At 47.2% G+C, this 16285-nt stretch overlaps 1 protein-coding gene across 1 annotated transcript in view; it reads right to left on the bottom strand.

Annotated features, from left to right (window-relative positions):
• The window catches only part of adamts17 (ADAM metallopeptidase with thrombospondin type 1 motif, 17), an 82544-nt gene extending 66898 nt beyond the window's left edge, over nt 1–15646 (bottom strand). The window contains exons 1-4 of the mRNA XM_036544366.1: nt 15450–15646; nt 14052–14419; nt 10246–10411; nt 2058–2230 (exon numbers count right to left, since the gene is read on the bottom strand). Coding sequence (XP_036400259.1) covers nt 2058–2230; nt 10246–10411; nt 14052–14419; nt 15450–15522 — 780 coding nt within the window. The 5' untranslated portion in view covers nt 15523–15646. The remainder of the gene's footprint in view (nt 1–2057; nt 2231–10245; nt 10412–14051; nt 14420–15449) is intronic.
• Nucleotides 15647–16285: the final 639 nt, after the last annotated feature.

The raw sequence follows: 16285 nt of genomic DNA, 5'->3' as shown, positions 1-16285 counted from the left end.
AGGACACAAATCATTTCACCGCAGAATTCAAAAAAGCCCACAGACGTCACGATCCACTCTCGGAGCGCTGTGTTCCAAACTCCACTGCAGCTACATGTGTTAGCGAAGCAAACAACTGCGGGGTGTTTGTATCAGTCATAGTAAATGTACTTGTATCCCGAAACGCCCCCCCCCCCCCAGTTTTCCTCTGTGTCGCATAAAAGAGGTAATCTGGTGTTGAAATGCAGCTAAGACCTGAGCTGTTATGGAGGGAACATGCATGATAAATAGCACTGCTAGCTGTGGGCTCTGTGTTAGCTCTAACAAACCACCATCTACAACAGCAATGCGAGCATCAAAAAAAGCTTAAGGGCAAAGGCATCCATGACTTAAAATCAGAGGAACGTCTCTAAAGAGGAAAGGTCAGACGAACTACTGGCACGCCATTTCTGCCACCCACAAAGACACCACTTACGCACATTTCGGAAGATTTGAGCTTCCTTTCACCCCTGACCCCTTTTATGAAGAAACAAAAGCCAGGCTGGGCTGGAGGGCGGCGCGGCAGCCCTCTGCTGCAGCTGGTTCCGTCAGAGCACAGCCGTGCGCATTTCTTGCCAACACAAACCTGCCAGCCTCTCCCTCCCGCACGCCAGCCCCGGCCCTCCTCCGGCTTTTGTTGGACTCCGCGGTGCTGCCGTTCAGTTTTCGAAACTTTTCATTTTTTAACAGCTCTGGCTCCGAGGGCTTTTAATCAGTTGGCAGGTTTGGAGGGCGGTAATGAGGAACTGCAGGGCGTGAAGGAAAAAAAACAGCAGCGGTGTCGTTTCGCTGCCTCTACAGCCCCCCCGAGGTGGCGCGGCCCGGGCCAAGAGCAACACGGGATTCCTGTCCAACGGAGTGCGAGTTAACATGACCTGTGACCTTTCGCACAAAGCGGTTAGCATTTCACACTTCGTCTGTAATGCCGAGCCTCCCTGCCGCCCCCCCCCCCCCCCCCCCCCCCCCAGCGGACGCACCGGGAAGCCCTGCCCTGGCCTCAGACCCGGCCCAGGACCGGCACGTAAACGTCCAGGGGAGGCTCTGGAACGTTGGCAGCGCCTGCAGAGCCCGGCGAGCACAAAACCCTGCAGCGTCCCGCGCCCCTGGGTGCAGTTTCCTGGCCCCCGGGGGTGCGCCTCACGGTCAGGCCCCGGAGCTGGAGCCTCCTGCAGCAGCCGCTTCTGAAACCCAACACCCTCCCTGGGCCGGAATGAACACAGCTTCTGCCCACGCCGGGAGGCAGAACCTTTCAGCAGCGGCAGCCTTCAGCTCCTGGGAGAGGCCTACTGAGCCTCACCTTCTGGGTGTTCTGAGGAGGGACGGTTCCGCACAGCGTGGGCCCTGTCAGAGAGCCTGGAATCCGCACCTACCCTCCACAGGTCCATTTCAGCAGCGGAGGATACATTATGTCCACAGGCAAAGACAGGCGACGGGGAGCCTTTTAACTCGCAAGGGAAAGTCTGGCAAGCATTCCCGTGCATTCCCATCCCCTAGACCAAGTCTTTAGCCAATTAACTTTTCAAAAAGCTTAAACTCTATGAATTACATCGTAATGTATAGGGAATTGAAAGCATACATACGCATCCTAATTCTGTTTATGTCTCTCGTCTCCTCAACTGGGATAAACAAACACACGCGTGACTCTGGAAGGGAAATCATCCATGCAGGTAGTCCGACCTGAACCAAACTGAGTGTGGCTTTACTGTGACTACAACACTGAAAGAGCACGGTGACATAGATCTCACCATGTTGGTTACAGTGAAGGACTTTGTTGAGAGGGGTGTTGAGTACGAAATCACCACGTTTATCACAGAGAAGGGGTTGTGTGAAGGGGAAATCAAGTGTTCGTTAGAGTGAAGGACTTATGTGAATGGGATAATCACGGTGTCCTTGTAGAGGAGTTGAGTAAAGGGGGCAACCATCACCTAATACAGTAGAGGAGCTATACGAAGGGGAAACCACCACATCTGCCACGGTAAAGGAACAACATGAAGCTGCATGCTTACGGCAGCGGAGAGGCTGTGTGAAGGGCGTCTCACCATGTTCATGACAGTGAGGATGAACCTCTGGGCCGCCTCCGCGCCGTGGTACTGCACCATGTCCGAGTCGGCCACCACCACCGTCTCCACCGTGTACTCCCCGCTCAGCCTGATGGCGTTCCTCCTGCCCCTCCCGTCCTCCGCTGATTTGGTCCTCTTCTCCTTCTTCTTTCCTGCAACATGTCACACGGGGGATGGGCAGAGAGACGGACAGGTTAATATACAGACAAGGTGTCACAGGTATTGCCCTTAGAGACCTCAGTCTCTAAGCCTCTAAGAGAAGAGCCAGCTAAATGTTTACAGCAGACTGCTTTTCAGTCACTTATTTTACCTTCAGTCGTTGTTTACATTAGGACACTTGGGGACATGGGATTTGGGTTCTTGCAAATGTCAGTCTTCTCCTAATGTGATACAGTAACTCCGATCAACGTTATGAGTTCGTAGCAGGAGCCTGTCTTCACTATCCCTAACCCATCCTAGACCAACTATATGAGGGCCTCTTTAATGTCTTCGGTTTGAAGGAAGAGAAAAAAAAATTTGCCAAAATCAGCAACCAAAATTAGCGGCTGTTGCATCTCTTCGGTTCATATCAGTGTCACAAGACACAAGTCGAAATCATACAACACAATGCAGTGCTTTTATGTTCCTGTAACCTCAGGCTGAAAACGTCTTGGAGTTTTCGGTTTGAAATGATTTTCAGATTACTAGCGTGCCCGAAAACAGCTTCAAAATACAAGGCATTCTCGGCAGAGGCTTCACAAAGGGACACAAGTACAATTTTTGCAGACTGAGTCAGCAGTGTAATGACTGCGCCCAGCACAACCACTCATCACAGCCGTCACGCACAGCATGAAGCACCGTGTGAACATAAGGTCCTATCAGCTTAACTGATGCTGCTTTTGGAAACCAGCCTCTAACAATACCTTAAAGCCTGGCAATCTGCATTTTAGATCTAGATCTATTTTTTGCCTTAAAATATTTAAATATCCTTGGAAAAATTAGGACCCTTGGCTTACGTTCTGGGGTACTTGGGACAGTAATATCCAACGTAGAGCTGCTGTGTGCAGTTCACTAGAATGGGGAGGTTTTTTTTCTTAAGTGGCTCACTTGCTTCAAAGGATTCGGCCATCTCAGCAGAGCGCAGGGGGCTAGGAGGTCCTGCAGCATGTGGAATTCAGGTTTCAGTTTGTTTGCTGGCGTGTGTACACAGCACTGATGGACCGCTTTGTTCTCGGGGGGAACCCCCCCCCCCACACACACAAACGCACACACACACACACAATTCCCATAGTGAGCTACCGATGTCACAGTGCCACAGTCCAGAGGAGCAAGCCCGCTCCGCCGCAGTGCCATGCCGCAGTCCCAGCGTCGTGGGGGCCCCGACCTCCGCGCTTCCGGGAGTCACACTTCCGCGCCAAAACCAATTACCGCTCACTTCAAAGAGGACGTTGCGTTCTCCACAGGGAAGAGGGGGGGATGAAAAACGGTCCTTTCAGTGCAACTGTTGCTTTCAAACGAAACTGAGTTTGTTCAAAAACCCTCCCCAACAAAAACGGCATCCTTGTGGCTTACAGGCAACGGTTAAGAAGCCTTTGTTTGTAATGGCAGAGTCAGAAAGGAAAAGATTAAAAGCCTTACGCGCAAGCAACACAAAGGGTTTACCACCCACCATGTGGAGAGGCTGTAAAAAGCCTAACCAGGCCATCTCCCTACAACACAAACTGCTACAGTCATAAACAAAAATGAACTTCACTCTTAAACTGGCTGGCAGAGTTATACTTGAAGAGAAAAAAACAGAAAACAGCAATATTGACAAAGAATTGTAAACCTTGATACATACTGACACATTTTGCGCTCATGGGCATACATCCTATCAGTTCTTAAATAAGGAATATCTGACAATTTTCCTCAATATCCACTCCAAAATTCATTGGAATTCATTTTTTTCCTCCAGAAATGTTGTGTTCTTTCCCTTCTCCAAGGAAAATAAAGGGAACAGATCTTCGCACTTAGCAATAGTGCTATGGGATTCAATGGGCGTTGTGGAATGTGGAAATGTTGGTCTTACACTGGCTGTAAAACAGCTCATCAAAAGAAAACATGTAGAGGGGAAATCTGTTTGTGGGAGAACGCATTTAAGAGAAACCACCTGACTAATTTGTCTCAACTTAATGACTGGGAGTCTAAGGAGTAAGCCTCTCTTCATTTCCTTATGAGTACCACTTTTAAAGATTTTTGGTTTGTGTTATAGGACGCCATACTGCGTGGAATCTCTGACCTATCAGTCATCTGGATCGGTCTTCCCGTTAACTGTGCCACTGTGCCAGCCCATTCGCATTCCATCGAGGTCAGTGGGTCTGCACGGGCTATGGACAGCATGGCTCTCAAGAACACAACCCCCCCCAGTCTCTCCTGACATGTCACATCTGTGTAAAAACAGATGCCAAGTCATGAGTGGGAAGCAGCTGAGAGCGGCGGGCCCGCCTTGGACGACCTCTCTCCCTCTAGGGCGGTGTTGCGTGATGCCGAACATGCTCTCCCGTCAGCTCTGCAGGGGGCCGGGCGGCTACGTGCTCCCGGCGCATCTGATATTCAACACGCCGTAAGCCTGAGCAAACAGCGTTAACACACTACTGGAGACATTGGGCTCAGATCAGGGCGAAGGCGTTTGAAGTCTCAGAGACACCCCCCCGTGTGGCCTCTGAGTAAAGAACTCCCGAGTCTGTAAACAAACAGCAAAACATTTCTTCGCCCGAATCCCCCCTCCCCCTCCATCTCCCCTTGCCTCCCCTTCACCCAATTCCTCGCTTCTGGAAAAAGACCCCTCTCTGCAGGAGAGACATATGGTTTGCAAACAGCTCACTGTATCATAAAGAGTGTTTGTACTGCGGTGCACATGGTGGTCTGTGTAAGCGGTACCTAAGCAGATGATGCACCCAGCCCTGCTGTAACTGGCCCGTGCTTTTTTGGAGGAGGAAAACAGCGCTCCGCGGCCTTATTGTGCCAATATTGCACTACTCTGAGCTTTAAAATTAATGCGCCGGTATCACGGGGTACCATTACTTGATATCTCAGCAGTTTTTTGGTTAGCACGTTGCTTCACACAATAAGCTGCGCTGTTTTATTGAGAGTTTAAACTGGTCCCACTCTGAAGTAATTGCTCCCCATTAGGGGGGCTACGCATAATGACTCTGGGAAGCCGATTCCACCCTGGCGGTGGGAAGGAGTGTTTATAGATCCCCCGCATTAGGGCCCGAGGACTCTTCCAGCTCATTAACATCCACTGGAAACACATGACCCTCTCCGTTCCAAAAGCCACAGGCCCGGGTGCAGACCGGCCCTCTGAGGGCTGGGCGGGGCAAAGCGCACTGTACCGTGCGATGAAATCTGCGCTCTCAGCGCCAGCTCGCTCCCTTTTCGACCTGGACCGTGGACACAGAGTGTTACTGACTGTAATCATCACCTTATTTGTAGACATAATAAGGCTAACTGGGGAGGCACCCATCCATGTTCTTCAAGAATACAGTGCTAGTCAAAAAATTTGGACACACCTGATTAAGATAATGGGAAACATCCATTCAAAGATGTTTTTGATCTAAAGAGTTATGCTTAAATGCTTGAAATTTGTTTCTTAAATATAAACAGTGACATTGATGCCTATGTATGAATTTCTTTTCAAAAGTCTTTTTAAAAATATTTTTGGCTGCTTTGAAGATTCTAAGATATAAGATAGGTTTGATTATGCTGAATTATCCTGGAGAGCCTTTCAGAAGTTAACTCGCCATGTGCTGCACATTCAAGAGTGCTTCAGCGCTGTTGCACTGCATCACTGATTTCCATGCACTGTCACAGTGGAATTTTTCACAGCCTCTCTGATTCTAATGACTAGCTACAGCTCAAATGGAACAGAATAATTCAAAATAAATAAGGCCTCATTTGAAATGCATTTGAGCTCTGGGCCCTCATCAAATCCCTCAAAGCAGATGTAATTAGTTTCAATCACATACATGTAAATTATTAAAATCAATGCTGAAGTAAGGGGCTGAGAATTAGAAACTGTGCTGTATTAGCTGCACAGACCTTTCTCACCGAGTTGATGTTTCCATGCCAGAGGTTTTCTTGCCATTTTCATCAGAAAGTGAGGTAGATATATTTAGTAAAACTCATGAAAGGACAGCTTTGTATCAGTTGGAATGTTGGAAGTATTTGTATTTTTTATGGAGTTTTCGTAAAATGACTCCTTCTGTGATTACAGTGTTCAGTTGTACAGACACACACACACACACACATTCACACACACACACACACACACATACACACACACACACACACACACACACACACAGACAGACACACACTCAGACACACATAAAATGTCTATCAGTTCACTGGTGAAGAGTGTCTCTGGAGGAAAGCGTACAGAAGCTTGCAAGATCCTGTGCAAATAATATTTTTGCCTTTAAAGAAATATACATCCATACCACTGAGGACCCCACCTTCCTCTGGCCCTGACAGTGAAAGGGCGGTTTGTGCGCCAAGAGCAAAAATGCAAAAGGTATAAGAAAAATGCGGAGAGTCTGCACAGTAGGACCCTGTGAAACAAATGAACAGTCAGAAACTGGAAGCAGTTTTGTTATAGTTAAGAGGGTTCCAACATTTTTCAAATTCCCTCTCATTTTGAAGCAGACTGCTGCTAAGCCCAGTTTTAATCAGAGCGTCTGGCTTAAAGAGAAACCCTCCATTCCATACAAGCGCAGGACTAATTATTAGCAACGTATGAAAATAGGCCTAGGTTACAGCCTGGCTAGACAAACACACAAACCCCGTGTCTGTCCTACCCCCCACCCCCACCCCTCCCCAAGCCCAGCTGTCCCTCCCCAGCCCCACAGGGATCTGCTGAACTAATTTCACACCCATTCCATATGTTTTGAGATCCAGTTTTTCTGCACTCCATAACTCCTCCATGACCCTTGGGCACCGGCACAACTTAGACAGCAAATCACCCTTCGGCCATCAGGGTAGCTTCTGTTCCAACGTGAAAAAATTACTTTTGCCTTTCCACTAATATTGACATTGATATTACATCCTATGTATTTTTCATGACCAATTGAGTGCATGTGTGCATCTTCAATGTGCTTAGGCCATAATGTCTAATCTGGGCACACATGCCCTCACTCACATCTGACGTCTTCTAAAAGACACTCAGTGAGCTTTTCTGTAATGCTCTACACGTAGCATCCTGAAATAATTTTTCAGTTAGAGGATGCTGCACTTAGCACACAACGATTCTGCTCATGTGCATCTTATTGTTTGACTGCTTTTCAACACTCCCCTGCCCCCCCCCCCCCCCAAATTTCATAAAATGATACAATTTTATACATCCAGACTGTGCAGCTGTACAAAGAGCTCTTGGAGCCGAAAGGGAGGGGGGACGGTGAACTCTGTGAAGTATTCAGGACGTGGAGTTTAATGGATATAAAGTCTGTCTCAGTCAGTATCACGCTCCTCTGGGGACGGCGCGGTTTTGGGGAAGCGGGGGTCGGGGGTGGGGGGGGGGGGGGGGGGGGGGGGGGGGGCGTCAAACGCCCTCTCCTCTTACTGAGGCTTTTCGGCAGCCCGCCGGGGGGAAAAAGGGGGTTCTGGCTGGGCCCACTCCGCTCCCCGAGCAGACGTGAGTGCAGGGGAAAGAATTTCCAAATCTGGCACCTCGCGCCGGCCCGGTCGTCCTCGTGCTCCGAGACGCCAGGTGCCGGGGAGAGCTGAATGGCTTTAGCACCTGGAGCTCCTCCGCCGCACGAGGCCGGCGCGGCGAGAATGGCGAGGGAGTGGTGGAGTACTCTGACCGGCCGCCCCACAAACACACCCGCGGTCAGACCCCGTTCCTAAAAAAGGGGTCTTTCAAGATACGTTCCGTTACCCACTCCGATTCCCGAAGAGGGGGGAGGGAGGTTTCAATTACTCCTCAGGTCCACGCTAGGTCCCAGATATGAACATATGGAAAGAATTTATTTATAGAGGTTGTCAAAAGTACTGGTGGTCTTTCCTTCAAAGGAGTTATGTAATATTGAATTGTGCACATATTCTAGATTAGCCTATACCTCACCAGCCTCTGCACGGGACATAAATGAGATTAAAAGCAGTAAACAGTTTTAACTCAATCCAAACTTTGGGGATTGCTCTGGGTACAAGTGCAGCAAAGTGGACCCGTTTTAATTCCAAAGATGAGTAATTGCCAAAACTTCGGTCTTTGTTCTCCAATCTTTGGGTCATACGGGATGGGGATGTAGAGAGTGATGGGGGGAGCGCTATGCAGACTATCAAAACAGTTGTGAATTCTGTAACTCAAGACCAGTTATCAACATGTCAATGTAACATAATTTATTGAATACTTGCATTAACAGATTCACAGACTGCTAACATTAAATGCAGTTTTCTACCTTTTCAGAGTCAAGTGTTTCAAATTTTGCACTGAAGCACAACAAACTGAAATATTTCTGCTTTGAACATGCTGAGCAAAAAAGGCAAAAGGAGTGTGCCTTATGCATAAGGTTAATTCTCCTAACTGAGTACTAATTTAGTAATCCAAAAGACATAAATAAAAATGGGCAGTCCTAACTTAAGTCAATCAATTTAAAAACTGGGTCAGCCTCCAGACTCTGTCTGGGACATCAAGTAAACAAAATCATTGGCAATCAAGCAGGAAGGCCATAGAGCTACACCTTGCCACTGATTGGTCTGAGGTCCTGTCATTCATATACAGTCGTTCATATGCAAGGAAGGAGATACATCTTAGGTTTTAGTTAAAGTTATTTTATGGTCATGAATTGAATTACATGACATAATAAAGAAAGATTACTCAAGTGTCACTAGGTGACATTGTTTTCTGTCTGTTCCTTTTTGCACGTGGGGATCCTAGATAGACTGGCTGTCTAATTTACAGAGAGCTTTCATCAATTTCTGTTGCTCCATCACATACTTTTACTGTTTAACCTGATCACCTACACGGTGCACACATTCTTGCTGGCAGGTGCACTCAGACAATGCAGCTGTCACAGCATTTAAGCTTGATTAAGAAAATTGCATCTTTACCACAGTTTCACCATCATTTCGTCAGGGAGCACCATTTTGACAGTGAGGGAAGAATGACAACAGAATCTGACTTTCACCAAAAAATCTTCACTTGACCCCCCCTGGAACATTTTTATTCTTTTGGAAGACAAATACATTTGCCAGCAGGTTTGCCAGTGTAAACACCTTGTATTTTAATAGCTTAATATGTCAAAATTGTCATTTTAATGGCAGCTAATCAATTGAAGAACATATTTTAGATGCACTTCTTGCTTGCCACACTCTCTTCCAGATTTCAGTATCAGTGTAGAAGTACTCACAGGAATATTACCTCACTGAGACCAGACACAACTATGAGCATGAGTAATGTTTACTTCCTACACTCCTAATTTCAACCAAATCTTTGCTAGTAATTATTTCCAGATATTACTGTAAGCCATTAAAGATGTGGCAAAACTACAAATCCCACAATGCGCTTGTGCTCCATGGCACTTCCCTTCCCAAATCAGAGCCCTCACTCAGCCAAAACCCTTGGCCTCCTCTCAAATGATGGGAGGCCAACCCTGAAAATATGAATTCCTCTTGGTTAAAAAATCTGGAAACTTGGCGCCCCAGGGTGAGAAAATTCACAAAATGTTATTAATGCAAGACAGAAGGAGAGGGGTGCATTTTTTTCTGTCCATTCAGCATTCATACTGAGAAGTAGCAGGTTCCAACAAGAGCTCATTGACTGAGATGCACGTTAAAGAAAAAAGGAAAAAAGGAGAGACAGCTGCACCTCTTCACCACCTCTTTGAGCAGGCTCAAACAGTCAAAACATCAAAGGTTGCTATGATACCGGCGATTTATTAAGTCAGTGATCCTTAGTGTCAAACAGCCATTGGGAGGAATGAAATAGTAGCAAACAGCGATTGAGGATTACCCAAGCACAAGCCAATAAGCATTTACGACAAATCCTGAAGTGACTTCAAAGACAGACACTGTGGGCATCTTACACTCTTTCACCTCGAATAAAATGTATCGCTTACAACACTCAAGTTAGAAACAGTGGGCTAAGTCAGGTAAAAGAGTGATGAGTGAACAGGAATAACAGAACCGGCTCTTTCTCACGCTTTCTCACCTTGTATGATTTCGCAGTGCTTGTTGTGGAGTTCAGATGCAGGGGAGCTGGGGTCGGGGGATCGTTTCTGCCTGATGACCTTGTGCTCCGCGCCGGAGAAGGACTTCTCAGCGCCGTTCACTGGCTCGATGAACATGCTATCGTCTCCCGTCTGCACCAGACCAGTCTGCACACAGACACAAAGGCAGTACATCAGTACTCATGTTCACAAAACAAAATTTGCTGCTTTCTTTGCTAGACATTAGCAGGAAGATTATTGGCCTGTTCATTATCAATAGTGTTTGATACTCTGATAATAAGGACTATTAGGCCTGTCTAAATTACAAACCCCATGCCCTTTATGAATAAGTAACTTTCATGTCCACAGCATTGTCATATAAATTGTGTTTGGCTGATGATTCTGTTAAGTGTCCATCAATCGACTGACTTGAGACAAATATAATTCTATGGATATGGATTCTCAGCCAAATGACGCCACACAAGAACATCTTAACTTTTCCAGAAGCCACGTGGGCTGTCTGAAAACAGCCACTCTTCACTGTCTACTACAAGCAGCCCTGATTCCATTTACTGACATCTCTCAGAGGAGTCATAAAATAAGATGTGTCTTTGTCAATATCTGTAACAGAGGAGTCCTCATTAAAACAAAGTTCTTTGCAGGTTTCAATGGTGGAAAGCACTTAACCTTGCGGGGGTGGGGGAAGGCAATTCACCTTGGGACAAGGAATGCCCGCCGGCCCCCACACCCCCGGCATCAGCAGCAACACAAAGACTGAGCCTCTATCACCACTGCTGGCTGGCCCCGCCAGCCCTCGGCCCCACCCGCCCGACGGGGGCCGGGAAGGTAAGAGCATTCAGAAACCAGACGCAGGGAGGAGACGGGAGCCCCCTGTTTACGTTTCAGCACTTCGCCCCTGGGGGCAGGAGAGGGAGGAAGCGCGGGCAAGGCGCGCTGACAGAATCCGCAGAGCCGGAGCTGTAAACCCGCTCCCCCCCCCCCTCTTTTTTCATCCGAACGCGTACAGGCACAGCGGAATCCGCTCAGCGCGGAGCGGGCGCCGTTACGGTCACAGCTGGTTCCTTTCACATACCCGCGCCGCTCCGTGCGATTATACTGTAAAAGATCGGATTTTAACAGAGCAGTAAAAGAACACTGACACAAGACGCTGCTGCGTTCGCTTCTCGCCCGGTGAAGTGCTTTTTTCCTCCATGTCTACAGCATTCCACTTCGAATTTACAGCCCCAGCCATCCCCATCTGCCTCTACCAGAGCAATTGCCACCTGTCTGTCGAAAGGTGATGTTTAAGCCTGAAAAAAAGATGCAAGCCTTCCATTAAACTTACACTTGATTTTATGACCTTTGTGACAATAATTATATACAGCTACAGCAACCTGCACAATACCGATACTGTCATTATATCTTCCAGTAGGTCACCTTTATTGGAGGAATGCAACCCTCTTTCCACCTAATTTCAGCTACTAAAGCTAAAAAGACCTTGAGAGTGGCTTTACTGACAATTGAGCTATACGCTCGCAACACTACTGAGACGGGACACAGAGCTATCTCTGTAAAGAGGCTTAACTGAATAACATGTGGAATGCCCGCGGCGGATAGAACCCTGTCAGTTAAGACTGTTACTACGCGGCCACAGGCGCCCAGCTCAGAGCTGAGCCTTGAGCCAAAGCCCACAGATACAACATACATTCAATTCATGACACGTAAAATCTATTTATACAGCTCGGCTGATAATTCTGTGCCTTATCACAGTGTGGCAATCGCCACGTCGGGCAGGGGGGCTCCACCGGACCCTCAGATCGACTTCGCAAAAGTTGTGGAGGGAATCTAAGAAGGAGCGCCCCGTGATTTTAGCGGTAAACGGCTCAGCGAAACGGGCAGCGCCGTCGCGGATCAGCTGAGATCATCCGCTCCCCCCAAAACCTTCAAAGGGAAGACGAGGGGGGCCAAACAGACTTCACAGAGGAGAGATATCAAAGGGGGAGATAAGAGAAACCAGGGAACGTTGGAGGGCACAGATGGAGAGATCAGGACACCCTGGCAGAAAGGATTAGGAAAGGAGCACAGAGCACTTCCACAGAGCGTCGAAAGAGAACGTCAAATCATTTTCCGGCTCTCCCCCGCAATTGACAGTTTTTGAATCAATCTGTCTCAGCATGAGCAGAGTTTAAGACACATAGGGTAGGCAGAAACAAGGCAATGTAACCCGCAGTATCTGGAACAACGCAGCTCAGCATACAGCAGCTTGCCTACCGAAGAGAAGCACACAGTCGCATGCTGGGGCAGCTGGTCCTGAAGCCTTGACAGAATTCATCCCGAAACAGGGGTGACCTCACAGAGCCTGTTACATTTTGCGACACGGCTCGACTTTCCACCATCACCCCACGAGCAAGTCCACTGCTGACCACAGCGACGGAGAGCCGATCTCTCAGCTGCCACTCAACTCCGCACCCGATGTCCCGGCACAGCTAGAACGCCCAGCGAATGAGGCAATTAGAGCCAATCTGTCGCCTACCCTCTCCTCACAAACTCTCCACTGACACAGATGGAGTGAGACCGTTCGCCTCCACTAGGCGGAGTTTCTGCCGTTTTGTTTTCACTGAACTCCAGCCAAGAACAACTGAGAGATTTAACAACACAAATAAAAACGTCTCCAAGTGGCACTGTGTGACCACCCCCCCGGGGTCAACACTTAGGCTTCTGCCACCATGCATTTGACCCAAGAGCTTTTTTTTCCACCTGGGCCGATGCCCCTACAGAACAGATGAATTAACTGTACAGACAAGGTCACTTGTCTACACCGCTTCTGATAACTGCTTGTGTTACGCTTAACTATGACACAAGCTAATCAAAATAGTCTGCAGGTCTTCAGCCACTGCAGAACGGCTTTGTTCATAATAGTCTGCTTTTGTAGTGCTGCAATAGGTGGCAACCAGCCTGAACCAGTTAGCCTCCATAAATGGATATAACTTGACTCTTACAACCACAGCCTCATATTCTCCAGAAAATGACACCCCACATTGACTGCGAAAAGAAGCTATGAGTTAGTACTTAGCGGGGTGACAGAAATCACAGATAACATGATTACTTGCAATTACCGAAACTTTGATTCACACAAGAAGCATGCGTGGCAGTAATCGCACAGCTGTGACACTGAATAAAGATGTCATCCAATGAAAGGGGTAGCTAGAACACCAAGAACTGGCGACAAACAGTTCTGTACAGTTGAGATGCTTGACTGACTGGACCCAAACGTGCAGGCAAGAGGACAGAGTGCCAAGCTCACCATTCTTGTTACACACAAGCAAGGAGAGTGGGAGGGGTGTCTGGGGGGGGAGGGGCTAGCCTATGGTCCAGCCAATCATCTGCAAGACTGTCTGTCACAATAGTGCTACTCATCCCTTTCAGCCAGTTGACTGATTGCTGGGTAGCACCCCCCCCCACCCCCCCCCCACCCCCGCCCACAGTGCACTGCAAAGCCCCCTCCCATCAGCGTACACAAGAGCAAGTGGCCATGGTGAATGGAGACATTCAGACACCCGCATAGGCCTCAAGCCATACCAAAAAAAAAGCTCCCCAGCCATATCCATATCAGACAGGCACAGAACTGCTAAGCTACCTTCTTAGTTACTAAACTGAGCTGTTCATCTCTGTATCCATAACTGAGGTTTGCACATCGTATGTGCGTGTTTGTGTGTGCATCTGTATCTAGTCAAGACAAAGCATCTGCCAACTTTTATCCAACTGGACGAACTAGACAGTGCTGAATAAATAAAAATAAAAGTTTTACCAGACCACCGCAAGTACTCAGTGCCGCGTAAGAGTTGCTGTGATTGAGAACCCGTCCGGTGTAAAAGCACAGCTGGCTATGGGGAATATGTGTCAGCGCGGTCTCTTTATCGTTCTTCTCTTCGATGACGAAACCTTCAGAAATAAATCCCGCGTCCCTTTTGAGCTGTAAATACAGCTCTCTGCCGAAGGCAGGCAATACAAGAAACAGGTTATCCTCATCCTTCTCCAGGTGGTAGCTTTCTTGCTGCGCCAAGGAGCGCTGCCCCCGTCTGCGCCCGCTCCGCCCAAGTACTTCTTGCAACAGGTGGACTTCGTCCCCGGTTAACTCGAATGGGACCACCAGATCCGTCTCATCATCAGCGTTCACTATTAAAAGGAAAAGTGCAAACAAAGTTCAAATATAACATGGATTTTGCTGAATTTATTCTGGTGTCATTGTAGTTAGTTAGAGCTGGATAGTTAACCCTCACATTTCTTGCTAAAGACACTATGTACCTTGGGTCGTAACCACCTAGCTAAATGGTGCAGCGTTTGCCAAAGCAGAGTCTAGCGGATGATGTGCATGAAATCGCAAAAACCTGAGCGCTTACGTCTACAAGCAAAAAATAATACCACAGGTTTTAACCGTGTTATTCGGATGGGTTCCCATTAATTCCATGGACATAGTCGTCTATTCTGAAATGAATGGAAACTTCAATCTACTCGGTTACTTTTGACATTCCGGATATATTTTTGAATTCTTTTTCCTATTGAATTTGACTGCCATTTACCTAATATAATTACTTTACCAAATAGTTACCCTCAGCGAAATTTACTAATGGTACCTACAGCTAGCCAGCTACCTTAGCTGGATAACAAAAGCCATACATTCCTTTCCATCAAAACTTAGACTAACTTACATAAAGTCGTGATCAGGCTCTGGTTTTCAATCAGACAGTTAGCTGACTGGCTAATTTTGGTTTTAAGTATTTTTTAAAAGTATTTTTAAAACAACCACTGTACTGCGCAGTGGTCTTCAGACTTTAAATTACAAAAATGCCGAGTTGCTAGCGACTTTTCATCTACACAATTTATCAGGCTAATTCAGGAAGCTACCCGAAAATATTACAGTTCTCAAAACGTCCTCACCCAAGTGCAGAACCTACGACTTAAACGTAGCCGGTTAATTTGTGCACTGCCAGCTAACAGATCTGACTAGTTACTAACTAGTAGCCTAATGTACATCGTTCAAAATCAATTCAAGGATAAGCGAATCTTACGTTAGCTGGGTATGTGGCAAATCAGAGTGTTGAGCAGACATCTAACTACAGTGGCTACTGTACCAGCAAGCTATAAACTTTTAATATATTTGATTACCGTGAGCAATAACAGTGATCGTCTTCCTACAGGTTCTTACCTGACATCGCATTCAGACCGATACTCAGGAGCAGTGAACACATTAAAAAATGGAGAGCACAGCTGTCATGCATGATGAAGACTCGGCGCCTTAACTTTCAGCAGCGGACAGGACGGGAGCGCTTGCAGAGGAAACTCAGGCTGAAGTGAAGTTCTTCAAAGTTTATGAAATTAGACTCAACCGCTGGCAAACTGAAGTTGAAACAACAGACACGCCTGCTCCGGCTCAGGACTGCCTCTCCTCCGAGGAGATTGGGTTTGCCAAGTTAGGAAAGGGGATCTGTAAAATGGTATTCGACCGTTTTGCCATCACTCTCCTCGGTGGGTTGCAACCGTACACGTGGTTTCGGTGCAGTACGAGGAACAGAAGCTGGGTGGCGCAAAGATATTTATATTTCTCGCCGCCTCTTTTCCAAATAGCTAGATGCCTAGTTAGCAGTCCAGCCTTCAGGGTTTTAACAGCAGCGGTCCAGCCTTAGGGTATTAACAACTACTCTCTGGTAATCAATTGGCCATTTTTAAAATTTTGATAAGGGCAAGCGCAGATCCTGAAATTCTGATAGAAAATAATAATTAAAATGGATATACTTCAGTTGTCACTGATAAATAGTCTGTCATGTCACACTTAATAGCAAAGTGAATCACTAAACGAGTCAATATAGTGATTCATACCTCTATTCTTGGACATGACTGACTGCATGAAAAGGAACCCTTGTGGCCTTTTAGAATGGCAATATTGCACATGTGCAGGTCTTAAATGCTTATTTCATTTTCCACCTTGATATGTCATTCAGATTAATTTGACAAATGCAAGCCCACTAACTTTCCCTAACAGTA

The sequence above is a fragment of the Megalops cyprinoides genome, chromosome 13 (assembly GCF_013368585.1).
Source record: "Megalops cyprinoides isolate fMegCyp1 chromosome 13, fMegCyp1.pri, whole genome shotgun sequence".
Lineage (NCBI taxonomy): Eukaryota > Metazoa > Chordata > Actinopteri > Elopiformes > Megalopidae > Megalops > Megalops cyprinoides.
The sequence above is the reverse complement of the archived record's forward strand: the minus strand, read 5'-3'. Positions and strand labels throughout refer to the sequence as shown.